The sequence below is a fragment of the Carassius gibelio genome, chromosome B8 (genome assembly GCF_023724105.1).
Source record: "Carassius gibelio isolate Cgi1373 ecotype wild population from Czech Republic chromosome B8, carGib1.2-hapl.c, whole genome shotgun sequence".
Taxonomy (NCBI): domain Eukaryota; kingdom Metazoa; phylum Chordata; class Actinopteri; order Cypriniformes; family Cyprinidae; genus Carassius; species Carassius gibelio.
In genome coordinates, this window is record NC_068403.1 from 22325050 (window position 1) to 22340117 (window position 15068).

A 15068-nucleotide genomic window follows, 5' to 3' on the forward strand; every position below is an offset into this window, starting at 1 on the left:
TATATTGTTTTTCATATATATATTATAAAATATATATATTGTTTTTTATTATAGGTGTGTCCCAATTTGTCTATTTGTGCACTATTATTTGCCACAAATAGCGTGTGTATTGTGTTAATACTGAAAAGTGCAACCAGATGATGCACTTATTTAACTGGGAAAAAAAATGTGGATTATTGGATTAAAAGACAAGGGCTATCACACTCTGATGATTGATCACAAACTGCTTTTCTAAACTTCATACTAGAACCGTATATGTGTACAGTCTATAGTTCATCAACTTATGTCTCACACTTGTTTAATATGGTATTAGTTTACCATTAAAGAGATGTGTGTTCTAAAAATGAAAATTCTGTCATCATGTCATTACAACCCTATATGATTTTCTTTTCTTTTGTGAAGCATGAAAGAAGTTAGTGCTCTGATGCTCTGTTAGCAGTTCTAAATTAGCAAGAGTTGGTGTTTTTGAGCCATGGAAGGTCCATGCTCTCTGTTGAAAAAGCCAGCATATGCTTGGTTAGCTATGTTTTGAAGCATGACTGCTGGTTTATCTGGTCATGTGCTGGTCCTGAGCAGCTAAGTCCTGCTCAAGACCAGCTTAAACCAACTCAAACCAGCAGTCATGCTTTAAAACATACCTAACCAGCATATGCTGGCTTTTTCCACAGGACTGTACTGATGCCATTATCCAAAAGCATCTGGTTTACTGATGTTGCAAACATGTTTATGACTGGGTAAAAATGGTTGTTCAGTGTGGAGCTCCTAAAGGGACATGAGTGATGGAAAATCAAGTTTGCATTGCTATGACAAACTCTGCATTCCCCAAGAAACTTTGCGAGTCTTGCTTTGCCCAGATAAACTTTGCATGTGCTCATAAAACTTTTGCATTCTCCTCAGAATCTATGTGTTCCGTTATAAGTTTCGCAATCCCCAATAAACTGTTTTTACTCACAAAACGTTTGCATTTCCCTCACAACACTTTTGTATCCCCCTGAGAATCTTTGCTTTTTCAAAAAAAAAGTTTTTTTTCTTTTTCAAATTTCCGTTGACTAACAAAATGTTTACATTCTTGTTTTTTCACACAATTTTTACATTTCTCCCAAGAAATTTGTGTTCGCCAACACAAAACCTTTGCACTCTCCCGAGAAGCTTTGCATTTGCTCACAAAAGTTTTGACACAGAAGTAGCGAAGACAAATATATTTTTCTTCCCATATATTTACTTCACCATGTGCTCCTAGGGGTTCCAGTTCAAAACAGATTTTCCTTTATTTTTGCAATGCTTGAAACTTCATGCCAGTTACTGTATATGATCGGAGCTGTGTGTTTGACAGTGTTTAATTAGACTTCTAAACACAATCTACATCCAGCCATAATGATTAAGTAAAAAATGAACTGTGAATAAATAGATCTTGTGAACTGCACAGATGTTACACAGTGTTACACACGTGCTGATCACTGAGCATTAAGCATCATGATGCTTGTGTTGTTCTTAATTGACTTGTGAGTATTTACTGTACGCATCTCACATTTATGAAACTTTTAAATAGACATATTATAATACTTTAAATCTCTCGGAATGTGGATTTAAGAGATAACACAGAAAAAGTACAGAAATAATATAGAATTTCTAAATGGCCAAATTTAAAAGAGAATGCCTGTTTGGATTATTTTAAAAAATACAGTTGTTTTGTTGTTTACTCCAGTGTCATTTTAGTAATATTTATATTTGAGAAACAATTAAAGTATTTATATTTTTATATTTTCAAGTTTTAATTTTCATTTGAATTTGAGTAATTGTATGTACTTTTGCCATTTTAATTATAATTTTCTTTCTTTTATCTCGATTTTTTACTTTTTAATTTCATTTGTTTTAATTTCAGTTTTAGTTTTTTTAGCCTTTCAGCTAATATTTTACATTTATTTCATTTAATTTATTTCAGTAAATAATTTCTAATCATTTTGGTTACTCAATTACAAACTTAGAAACATTTAAGGGGGGGGTGAAATGCTATTTCATGCATACTGAGTTTTTTACACTGTTAAAGAGTTGGATTCCCATGCTAAACATGGACAAGGTTTGTCACAAGTTTCGGAAAGTTTTTTTCGAGTATGGGTCTGTGTGACGTTAGATGGAGCGGAATTTCCTTAAATGGGTCCTGAGGGCACGTCTGCCGGAAGAGCGCGCGCTCCCGTATAGCAGAGCACTGAGAGCACAACAGACCACTGATCAGAGCGAGAGCGAAATGTCACAAAATAAGTATGTTTTTGGTTGCGAGGGCAAGACAACCCTGCACAAATTACCAAAAAAAAAAAAAACAGCATTAAGGGACCAGTGGACGGAGTTTATTTTTAAAGAGCATCAACGGAGTTGTGCAAGTGTTTTTGTTTGTTCCCTGCATTTCTAAGATGCTTGTTTTACAAACAAGGCCCAGTTTGACGACGGATTTGCATATCGTTTATTTCTTAAGGATGATGCAATCCCAATGAAAAGGGTCACGATCGTGTGTTGGAACCGCAGGCGGTGAGTAAAACTGCTTCAAATATCTCTGCCTCCTTGTTAGTGCGTCCGCCTCCCATGCCCATAGACCCGGGTTCGAGCCCCGCTCGGAGCGATTGGTTGCTGCTGCTGCTTTCGTTCAGTTTCAGCCTCTGGATCTGATTCTGGATCATAAATATACACTGAATCTGACTGTTAGGCCGGTGACACACAGGCTGCGTGGCGTGAGCGCCGCGTGTCTGAAGCGTCCCAGAAGCGTGGCGGATTCTGTGTCTTTACACACCAGAAGTGTGCCTGACGCGGCGCTGGCGCGCTGCTGCTGTAGAGGGAGACCGTTGACAGACCAGGCTCATGTCTTCATTACAACAATATATACTTTTTTTTACACACCTACACCTACGCCTACTGATAAAGGACACCGTCAAAAGTATTGACGGCGAAATAGATTATGTTTGACAGGTGCAATATTTGAAAATCTTCTGCGCGTCTCACGCAGGCGGTCTGTAAGCTCTAACCTGTTAACATGGTAGCCGAATTAAAAACCGACACGCCACGCGGCTGAGACGCTTGCGCCACGCATCCAGTGTGTCACCGGCCTTAGCCATGGTTTGTTTTGGATGATGTTTTTCCCTCACGGTAATGTCACAACTTCCAATCGCTCTCAACGCAAAAGCTTACACGCGCTCGTGATTCTTTAGCTCCGCCCACACGTCACGCTTCCAGTCGGTCGTGTTTTTCCGAAAAAAAAATCAGCACAGACTATTTTTCTCTTATAAATATAATAAAACTAAAGACTTTTTGGAGATACGAAGGATGCAGTACTACTCTATAGGTACTCAAGATTAACAGGATATTGAGTGAAAATGAGCATTTCACTTTTCGGGTAAACCAACAGCAAAACAAACGTGGAAAAAAACACAAACAATTACTAAACAAGCACTTCGGGGAAAATATACCAAAAAGGGTAAACGATTATTTTGGAGAAAATAATTGTAGTAAATTAAAGCTGCGGTAGGGAACTTTTGACGCTCTAGCGGTTAATAAACAGAACTGCTTGCGTCTTGCGGAAGAACATCGTAGCCAGAACTACTTCTCTCTGTTTATGTCTATGAAGAATCACAAAGGTACTGGGTTACTCCGCCGCGGTATCCCCGAAGCAATCTAAAATAGTCCGAATATAAACACTTGTTATAGGTGCACCCTAGTGATTCAGGACAAGCTAAAAACACGGTTTGGAAAATGGATTCATGGTGTACTCGCTTATTATGTTAATTTTTCTACATTTTGAACACAAACAAAGTTACAGACCGCAGCTTTGATTGGTTATTTTTTACCGGGAGCGCATGACTTTCTGCAAATGGCAATAGGACCACTGGGAGGAGCCAGAGGAGCTTGATTTTTTTCACAGATTATCTGTCTCATATTCTACTGTCAGGACATAATGACAGGTTTAATAAATATGTAAAAAATACATGTTTTTACAAAAGTTCCCTACAGCACCTTTAAAAGCCATGCGACAATCTGTCCTAATATCAGTATGAGAGTTTTCCTCGTTTCATTAACACAATACAATCTCTGAACACAAGAGGGCGAGCTCGAGTTTGCTCTTTCCGGTCTCAGTTTTGACTTTCTCAAGCACTATGAGACTTTACAGGAAGGAGAATGAAGAGCAGTCAACAGAGGCCAAAGTGTTTGCCTAATTGGCATAATAATAACAGAGATGTGCTGTGTATGAACTCCTTGTTGCAGGAGTGCACGCTGTAAGGCCAGTGTTAAGCAGATAGAAAGAAAGTGCTAATTAGTCCAATAAAAACCCAAGTGCCTGCTCTAATAGCAAGATAAATGTGCAGGGAGGCAGCGCAGGACCTTTCCTTTAACTGCTGTCAACAGCCAATTAACTCCAGATGAGCAGTGTGTGCATCTCACCACTCATCATCAGACACTCGCTTAAAAATGAGCCTGCATGCATGGTCACACACACACACACACACACACACGTTCACATAGCCATCTAAATGGGGACATGCCATAGACTTCTGTTGTTTTTTATACTGTATATATAGAGTTCAGTTATATAAAGGTCTGGAACATTTTTTTTTACAAATTAGGGTGCTGCCCAAAAAGGTGGTTCGTATCTCACTTCTGGGAACAGGTTTATCCACAAAATGTATATTGGATAAAAGCATACTGAACATTTCATCAAACTGAGGAACACACTGCAACCGGGGCAAGTTGTCACAAAGCTTATAATCTCAGAAAATAGGTTTTAAAACAAAGGTCCAATTACTTTCTCCCTCACGCATCTAGTTCAAAACCCTCTTTTTTGTGAAATACTATACTAAAAATACTACAAATACAGTATCCTCATTTTTTTACTGTAGTTGTACTGTAGATTAATCAAAACAGTAAAACCATGCATATTTTGAGAAGACAACTTCAATTTTTTTTTTTTTTTTATGCTAACTCCTTATTTTTAACGTGACATAGTTACATGCTTATAGTATCAACAGTAAATGATGCATATTACAAGTAAACCTAAGCCGAATGCTAACCTTAACCTTAAATTACATGTAATCAATTAATATTTAATAATAATTATTATTTAACTTAACAACATCCCCTTAAAATAAATGTAAAAAAAAATGTTAAGTGTACTTGATTTATTACTAATATATCGTTTTGCTATTTATTATTATATTATAACAATATTACAACATTTATTATGAATAATATTTTTTTGTGTCCAAAAACACCTTAAGAAACTGTCTCTAGACTAAAAATACGACAGCTTGTTCTTTTAGGACAGCTGAAAGTTATGAAAAGCTTAAACACTTCATAAAGGTCTTAGAAACCCTGACACTATGCCTTGAGAATTCATGGAGGTAATCAGAGGAAGTAACAGACAATCTGCTATATTGAGCATCATTAACACGGGACTTGACTGCATCTAACAATCCTTGTTAAAAGGACAACCTCCAACCATTTCAATTAGCCCTCGGGGTCAGTCCGAGCACGGCTGTCTGTTCTTAGTGAATCACTGAGGAAGAGAGATTTAGTGATCAGCACTACAGCTCTGCTGACCTCCACTCATCTTTTGTTAATGCATGGCAGATGAGCTTTTTATTATGAGCTGCTGACTTATGGCTGGAGGTGTGTTGAAGGGGAAAGGCAGAAGGCACACGCCAAGTAATGAAGCTCAGCCCTGAAAGAACAGATCAATGTGCTTCCATTGAACTCCAGCATGAATCACAAGCTGAGGAGCAAGACACTACTGTATGATGAACTTCAACATCTCCAGGATATACATGTTCATCCATCGCCAGAGAAAGATGTCATTTGGTCATTTTTTCTGAATCTGAATGTCATTTCCTCTGTCATTACAGTTAACACGTTGCTTGCATCTATAGATTGTATAGATTTAAACACTGATCAAAATATTTTATTAATATTAATATTTTAATTAGTGTAAAAATTGTTGGTTGCAGTGGAAATAAGTTCTCAAACTAAGGGACAGATGAAATTTAAGGAGAAAATAATAAATACTAACATAGTTTATGCACTCAGTTTTTTTTGTATTAAATATGAAAAAGTTTGTTTTTATTATAATATTTCATACTTGAAAGCTTTTAATTTAAATAAAAAATTAAAATAACAAGAAACTCAATACATGAAGGAAACTGAAAAGTATCAAAAATAAATGATTAAATAAATCAAGAAAGTTTAAAGCAATTCAGTATAATTCAAGGTAAAAACATTGAATGTTGTAATAATTAACAAAATTAAACACCTCGAAAAATACACAAGTACGTTTACAGACCTGGGATTGGTAGGAGTTTTTAATGTTTTTGAAAGATGACTTTTGTGCACACAAAAAGAAAAAAATACAATTAAATATTTAATATAATAAAGTGTAATTTATTTCTGTGATCAAAGCTGTATTTTCAGCATCATTTCTCCAGTCTTCAATCATTCTAATATGATGATTTACTCCTTAAGAAACATTTCTTATAATAATTAGTGTCCTGCTTCATATATTTTTGAAAACTGTGATACATTTTCTCAGGAATATTTGACGAACAACATTTATTTGAAAAATAAATCTTTTGTAACATTAGAAATGTCTTTACCATCACTTTTGATCAATTTCATGCATCCTTGCTGAATTAAAGTATTGATTTCTTTATATATTTCTGGCCACAAACCTTTAAGCAAAAAAGTGTAATGTATGTAAACCTATTGGTATTTGAGTTTGCGCTTGAGAATTTGAGCATACTCTTTATACTAATGCTATACGTAACAGCAAACACTTCCCTGATATCAACATTTCAAGAGAAAGACAGATTAAACAGTGAATCTATCAGTTCAATTATGTGTTATGAAGAATTAAGACAGTGTATCTATTATAATATTACTAATCCACACTTAATTAGTGGCCAGAATTATAAAATTGATAAAGAATGATACAGTTGCACTAAGTTGCTGTGCTGTTGCCGGGGCTCATGGTGGCAAGAAGCTTCATGAATTAAACGCTTCATTATGAAGACGAGGTCTTTGCAGTCATTAAGACAGGCATGAATGTGTCACCTCCACCCCTGCTGAAGTCAGAGCAATTAACAATAATATCTCATATCAAATTCTGCCCCTCAACAAGCCACAGACCAGCAACTTCCCGATGACCTCATTCCTATTCATCCTGATAATCCATATTTAAAAGGCTCGAGGGCTGAAAGAAATCAGCATATCCTTCTTATTGAAAAGTCACAGCGTAATTGTAATTGCAATAAGAAATGGTCACATATTTGCTTTTTTCACTTGCCGTATGTTTCATTTCCAACAGGCACTTACATATGCAAAATGTCACATTTTGTTCGAAATTTACACTGTAGCTGCTTATGTTAAAAGACAAATTTTTTGTCGTTTAAGATGCCAAGAAATTGAGATTGCTACCATCAGACAGTAATGAATCCAGAGAGTAATGAAGAGAGAGTGCAAGAAAGAGAGATGGATCTTTTTCATTGACTAGATGCGATGTGGGTGTAGTTTTCACATCAGGCAGCCACTTGTGCATCTTATTTGTTCAGAGGGCAGGTTCGGCTCACTCCTGGTGTGAGCGTGTGCCGCAGCGCACAAATCAAGACGTACAAGAGAGCCTTTGCCATGCTAAACAGTGACACTCTCAATGGCCTCCCGACTGGCAGCTTTTGTGTTTTGAAGAGGACCAGCTTCTCAACTTCAAAGGTGAAATTCATGTCAAGCCGAGCAGGACAAAACAACTTTATCAGACGGCTGCTTTTGAAGTCATTCGGCTGTCTCAACGGGCGCGTCACGTGAACCACAGCATCCCAGACACACACACACTACAAAAAAAAAAAAAAAAAATCTAAATGTGTTGATTTTTTAAGACTGATATTTAAGTTGATAATTTAATTGATCCTATAGTCGTCCTTATTCATGTATCAACAAAATTGACTGAAATCTACATGTGCAATCAGCAAAATGTTACGAAAGTGTCACTTTTATCAGGGAATTAAAATGAGAAAAAAACAAGCCAACCTCATGATTACACTTCAGTGGAATAGACATTTTCAACTACACAACACAAATGTGTTTGCTTCTTGAAAATTAATATACTTGGTTTAACTGAACTCTTTTTTTTCTCTCTAAAATAGTTTTAGTTTCATCTTTCATACTTTAAATGATAGATCAGGTAAATATAATCCATGACGGAAGACTTTTCTAGAACATTTTATATGTTTTTTCCATGTGTTTTTTTTTTTTTAAGTCAGGCATGCATCATCAATGCACTTGAAATACATTCCTGGTTATATTAGAAACTTACATATAAAAAAACTGATGGCTGGACATGAACTGAACAGCAGTAAACTTATAAAGCAGCAGTCTACAACAGGCTGGATTATTAGCTCACTGCTGCTCTGCTGGACAGAGCCATGTTTTTTTTGTTTTTTTTGTAGTTTGGCAAATAGACTCAAGTCTTTCGTCTCTGTGCCTTGGAGCAACAATTGTCTTAATGTTCAAAAAAGATGAGGAAGCCAAAGCGTAACTATTAAGCTATTTACGCTTTGGATGTTCAGCCACTGTGTGTCAGGAAACAGATAAAAATGAAAGTAGAATATTCAGTCAAAGCACAATGTAGAGATTATTTAACAACTATTTTCTATTCGTAAAAATGCTCATTTGTATTAATTGTTCTCATATAACTGCCTATAATTTTACACATACAGTATATGCATAGTATATATAAATATATATGCTTTTAATTTTACATATACTGTATATATTAGCAAATTCAGCTTCGAGAACTGACAGGTATAATGTTACTCCAATATAAACAAATTAACAAATCAGTGAGAAAAGACAGTCAGAAAGAAATAAAGACATTCCACTGCACACAAACAGAGATTTTACTCAAAAAATATTTAATTTACAAGTCTTACACAATTATACTGTTTTTTTTTTTTAACTCACATGCCACTTTAAAACAGCACACTTAAACCAGGGCTGCTTTTAAACACGAGAATTGTCTATTTGATTGTTTCATCTTCGTAAAATATTTCAATGTTGTGTTAGCAAATACCACAAGTGCAATTCAAATGCTGTTTAGTGATGATATTCTACACCTATTTACATGTATAACATTTATGATGATATATAACAACATTTTAACATAAAGGTATTTTCTATGTTACATGAATGCAATAATTTAGCAAAAAAATTCACTTTGGGTTATTTCATGACTCTCTCCTAGACGCACAACAATCCACTGTTTCGAATGTGGCACACTAGCATGCAAGTCATCGTTTTTAATTCATTACACACGGACTGTGTAGCTTTTATAAGGCTTAATGTTCATGGGTTTACAAAATGTACATCAATGTTTTTCTTTTTCCAGTTTATACAGTTCAGGGTTTTTTTAAAAGATGTGCACATACCATAAAGCAGAAAACTGCCCAATTCTGACAATCTGCACTCTGCAGAATTTAACACACAGCCAAAAAAAAAAAAAAAACAGTTCTTAAAGCATCTTCCGGAAAAGGCTGGCATCTCAAATCAGTCCACTGCCGTCCCCAAAACATGCTCTATGTCCCCTCGTGTCTCAGGCTTCAGCGTTTGGCTCAGGACTGCAGGAGAGCAGGATGGAGAGACCCGCTTTTCTCCTCAGCAAGAGCCGTTGCGTCTCTCTCCATCAGTGCTGCTGTTCTCGGGCACAGCTGCGTTACTCCCGGCGTCATGCCAGTCAAAGACGGGACTGCGCCCAGGGTTGGTGTGGGTTTGATGGGCACGGGCACAGCAGGCATGCTTTGGGTTCCTGGGTGATGATGGTACAGCCCCTTGACCGCCACATTGAACGGTGGGTATTCTGAGGACACCGGCTCAGACAGCATGCCCACATGGGGCCACACCGAGTTGACCATGCTGCCCAGTTGAGCGGGCACAGGATACCCGAGGTGATGCATGACCGAGGCGATGGGCAACCCACTGGCCATCACTCCTTTATAGTCTCTGCCAATCAAGCTCTCGATGGCGAACGGGTGTTTGAAGCTGCCGCTCTGCCCGCCGCCAAGTGTGTAGCTCTGGAAGTGGGAGAGCCGGCCCATGGTGCCCAGGTACTCCGGATGTCCCACGGACAGCTTGCCCGAATGGTGGTGGGATTGGTGCAAGGCATGCTGGGCATGAGAGTGGTAGGAGTGCAGCACGGGGCCGCTCTTGCAAGCCGAATGCTCCACCCGGAGGAGCTTGAAGCGCTTGCGGCGGCGCAGGAAGCTGCCGTTCTCGAACATGTCTCCACAGTCCGGATGCAGGGCCCAGAAGCTGCCCTTTCCCGGCTGGTCGGGCCGCCGGGGGATCTTAATGAAGCAGTCGTTGAAGGAAAGGTTGTGCCGGAGCGAGTTCTGCCAGCGTTGGGTGTTCTCACGGTAATACGGGAAACGGTCCATGATGAATTTGTAGATGTCGCTGAGGGGGAGCATCTTCTCAGAGGAGCTTTGAATAGCCATGGCGGTCAGAGAGATGTACGAGTATGGAGGCTTCTGGTCACTGTAGGAGTTCTTGCCTGGCCGAGGCATTTTTAAAAATCTCTTCAGGATCAGTCAGAAGCAAGCCAGCATATCGTCCGTGGACATTAAAAAGTCATTCAGCGCACTAATAGCCTAATTTTGATTGACTTGTTTGTTTGTTTTTTATGTTTACAGCTGCTTTATAAGACGCTAGTCACGAAAACATCTCACAAAGTTCAAAATCCACAAGAATGTAAAAGAAAACGGGACCGTTTGAAAGTTACCTGTCTAATGTTACTCCTCTCAGAGCGCGGGAAATTCTCTCGGAGGATGCGCGCGCTCGGCTTTGACTCGCAGAGGATCCGCGACGCTTTTGTAAGAATGGCAGAGGTCCAGACCCCCCGCTTAGTTGCGTTTTATTATGATGACACTGACTTTAGGACGAATAAGGGGTAAATAGGGGGTGGGTCTGACTTCATGTGCGTTTAGTCCTACTCATCTGTACCAATCAGAAGCACAGAGCCGCGCGCTCGCTAATGAGTCTGATAATGATAACACACACTGCAAGACTAATGACGTGAACGTGAACGATCCGCACACTTTTTTTGTAGTGCACTGGAATAGTTTTAAATGTCTCGAATTCCAGAAAATCGAACTTTTCTGAAGTTTAGACTTTATTCAAACAGGAATATAGTTAATATTTGCCCTGTATTGTTCACAGTGATTTAATTTTTGATGCACGGTAAAACTTATAAAATGAAAAATAGTGTAAATAAAGCAGTCCTATAAGAGAGTATGACCTAAATAAATATGTCTGAAGAAAAGGACATTCTATTTCAAGTGCAAATGACCACAATTATTTATTTATTCATATTATGAAAAGTTAGTTTTTTAATCTGTTTTGTGTTTGATTTTTATTCTGTTTAGTTACTGCTAGCATTATTTGACTGTATACCCTGACAGTTATTTGTGTTCGTGTGAGTAGCACTGTCCTCTGTCTCATTACACCACAGTTGCTTAACATGTGCTGATAAACTTTAAGAACTTCCATTATACCACTTCTGTATTATCAATATATTTGGAAATGTATAGTTATGAACTATAAATATGAAAAATAGAGTCAACAAAATTACATTTAAAATTTATTTAATTTTTATATATGAGACAAAACAATTGACAGTGAGGTTTTCTCATTATTTTCTGTTCTAGATGTTTAAAATACAAATGAAACAGGCAACAGGGATTTACATTTAGGGGGAAAATATTTATTTGCAATACCTTCTCCAGTAGACTATATCTTACAATTGCACTAACTATTATTTATTAAATCAGTTCAATTTCAATTATATATATTTTTAAATAAGACATATTCAATACGTGATATTAACATACAGGATATTATGAGAAGCTTCGGAAATACATTTGGCTTTTTATTTATTTAGCCTAACTTTTAGTTTTGTGAACCACAAGTCCAACTTTTAAGGTCTTCTGACACAGATCTGTAGATCAGAGATCACATAACTTCTTAAGCTCATTATTGCTCAACATTTTTTGCTCACCCCTTAAGCTAAAATAAATTGTGCTAAAAATAAAAGATGAAAAGATCGTTGTGAAAGATGGAGAGAGGCAGCAGAGAATGAGAGGGAGAGAAAGGGAAGACCCCAGGACAACCACATCTTCCCCAAAAGGATAAACGTATCTATTCATCATTTTTCTTCCCTGAATATGATCCATCATAAACTGGATACCTTGTGTCAGAACTTGACCCCAGTAATAGACAATTGCTTCCACAATTACATATGATTTCACAACTTTTGAGTGATTTCAGGTGAAATAATAGTGACAGGTCGTTCAGAAGCGCACGCGTCTGCGCGCCCGTTTTTCACCGGCGCTGAGCGGAGTCAGAATCAACCTGTCAAGCTGTTTGCACTTTGCTCGTATTTCACAAGGATAAACGCTTCTTAACCGCCACCCCCGAGAACAGGTTCTCCGGTAAACAGAACAACAAAAGCGCCGCCGCTCTTGCGCGGCCAGATGTCACGGCACGGTCCCGCCAGGCGCCCTCTTTACGCGGTTCCCGGCGGCTCGCGAATACATTACATTAATTAAGCCTTCAGTGATTTACCTTCCTGAGAGAGATGTCCAACAATATAATTAAAGGCGTAGTGGTTATATTAGCGATGAATATTCAAAACGGTGTCAATTAATTAGCCAACAGATCTTTCTCATTATGTTCCTGAAGAGCTCCGGTGTTTCTCTAGTTTAAAGGGTCACCGGCGAACGAGACGCGCGCGTGCATATTTCACACCCAGCGCCATTATGTCCCGCGCTTAATGTCTTTTGAAATGCAACTTAAGCGCCAGACCGCTGCCGAATGTTTAGAAGCGCCTTTGACACGCGGATCACGCGGCGCGCTTGGCACCGGAAGGCCCCTGCGAGGCTGCTGCGGGAGCGCGCGCGTTCCTCCTCACCGTGTTGTTTAGATCAATATTAAACCTGCTCCCACAAAGCGCGGTGTTAAGTAGACAACACGCTGATATGCATAGGAAATTAATTAGACGGTTTTCGCTGCATTCAACTCCTGGACAAATAACAACTTGTAAAGTGCACCTTCTGGGCATATTGAACATATGCTGGAATTAGCCTTAATTGACTAATTACATAAATTACTCATTAATTTTACAGCACATCAATTATAAAAGATATATCAATTAATTTTGCATAAATTAAGGGTTGAACGTGGCAAAAGCGGAGACGGGGAGATGAGCGCGCGAGGAGGGGGTCGGCTCTGGGCCGCGAGGCGAGGGTGGGGGGGCTCGTCTGTTTGTTCCAAGATGCTAATAATTATTTTGTTCAGCTTTGGGCGAGAGATTCTGACTCTAGTCGTACAATAGGAAATGGAGAAACCCGCAATCACGGTAGTAATAATAATATCGTTAAAGACCCCTTACTAAGCGAGCATAGTCGCGTTGCCGCAAGGACGAAGCATTTAAATCAATTAGAGTGGTCCTGTTGGGAAATGGGTCTTTGGCACCAGCAAGAGGACTTCATAGCCACCCAATGATTTATGGATGGCGATTAACATATGATCACGTTAAGTGTGACACGGAAGTCCTCCCGTAAGTTCACTTTAATGCTCCGTTTTAAAGTTTATGAAGTCTGGATCAGTTAGGCCTATATCAGACATATCCCTAGTCAAACTCTATAAGAGATACTTCAAGGTTCAACCCTAAGATTAGGCTTTATCCGTCCATAAATGCACTCACTTCGACGATATCTTCAAGATGGCACACTTGAGGTAGATTTATATAATTGTCCTTCCTTCCCATTGCCTCTGGTCTATATATTTATGCAGGCAAACTCATTCATCTTCCTACCTGCAGATCAGGCCGACATACACAATTGAGTACAAAAGTCATTCTCGTACTTAATATGGAATATACATTTAGGTTTTTCTGTTTGTATTTTTTCCCCCTCTCTTTTGCTCGCTTCTCTCTCACTCACACATACGCATTAAAACGATCTATCTCTCTCCCCTGGTGAGAGCCTAGTGAATCGTGCAGTTGGCAGAGTCTGTCTCCCGCGCCACACACACACCCAGGGGCCCACAGTTAGTGGCCCTTACCTACCACAGCCCTTTCCCTACAGTTACTCCTACCTTCCACAATCCTTTCCTTACTCCTTACCTGCCACAATTCATTAACTATGCATATTTCACACCTACATCAACATATTCCTGCTATTTCCAGACCTGCTGTAATCCATTCCCAACAGACCTTCGAAAATCCACTCTAGTCTTTATAAGCTAAACACACCGTAGTGAACCTTTGTCTTCCACACCGTCAGGTTATCAGTCACCATGTGTCATGTACGTCTATTAAACCCTTCTTCACACTCATTCTATCTATTTCATTGATGATAATGATAAAAAAGATATTTTTTAATATTAATTATATTGCATATTATTTAAATAATAATTATTTAATATTATATCATAGTAAATTATAATAAAAGTTAATATTACTAGTATTATAATAAAACTTGTATTTGAAGATAAAGTGGATAAAAACATAATTTTCAATACTACTAAAATGCTATTTCATATTATATTATATTCAAAGTTATTAGTAATGACATACTAGTATTTGAAGTGACATGAGAACTGCTGAGCAACAACGCTTTGGAAAAGTAGTATTAATAGTATTTGTGGCATTATTTGAGAAAAAAAACCTTTGTTTCTTATAAGATTATATGTGACGTACCACATTAAATTATGATATATTTATATATGTATAATAAATATTAATATGAATTGCATCAGATTGTAATATATTAATAAAATGTAATATATACAATTGATATTAGTAATATTATTATTATTCCTAGTACTTTTATTACTATTATTACAAGCAGTACTATTATTAAGAGAGTGGAGCTTTAATGGGGTGAAGAGGGAAAAGTGATATTATTTGTGGTTTTATAATTTAAGAAAAATCTACATTTGGCTGTTTTATGTAAGGATGTACTGTATGTGATTTAGTGAACCTGAAACTT

The 15068-nt window shown here is 37.9% G+C and overlaps 1 protein-coding gene across 1 annotated transcript; it reads right to left on the reverse strand.

The window, feature by feature from the left end:
- Positions 1 to 8915: 8915 nt before the first annotated feature.
- Positions 8916 to 11121, reverse strand: LOC127964022 (forkhead box protein B2-like). The gene has a single exon (XM_052564162.1). It carries the CDS (start codon positions 10581 to 10583, stop codon positions 9633 to 9635), a length of 951 nt encoding a protein of 316 aa, XP_052420122.1. The 5' UTR covers positions 10584 to 11121; the 3' UTR covers positions 8916 to 9632.
- Positions 11122 to 15068: the final 3947 nt, after the last annotated feature.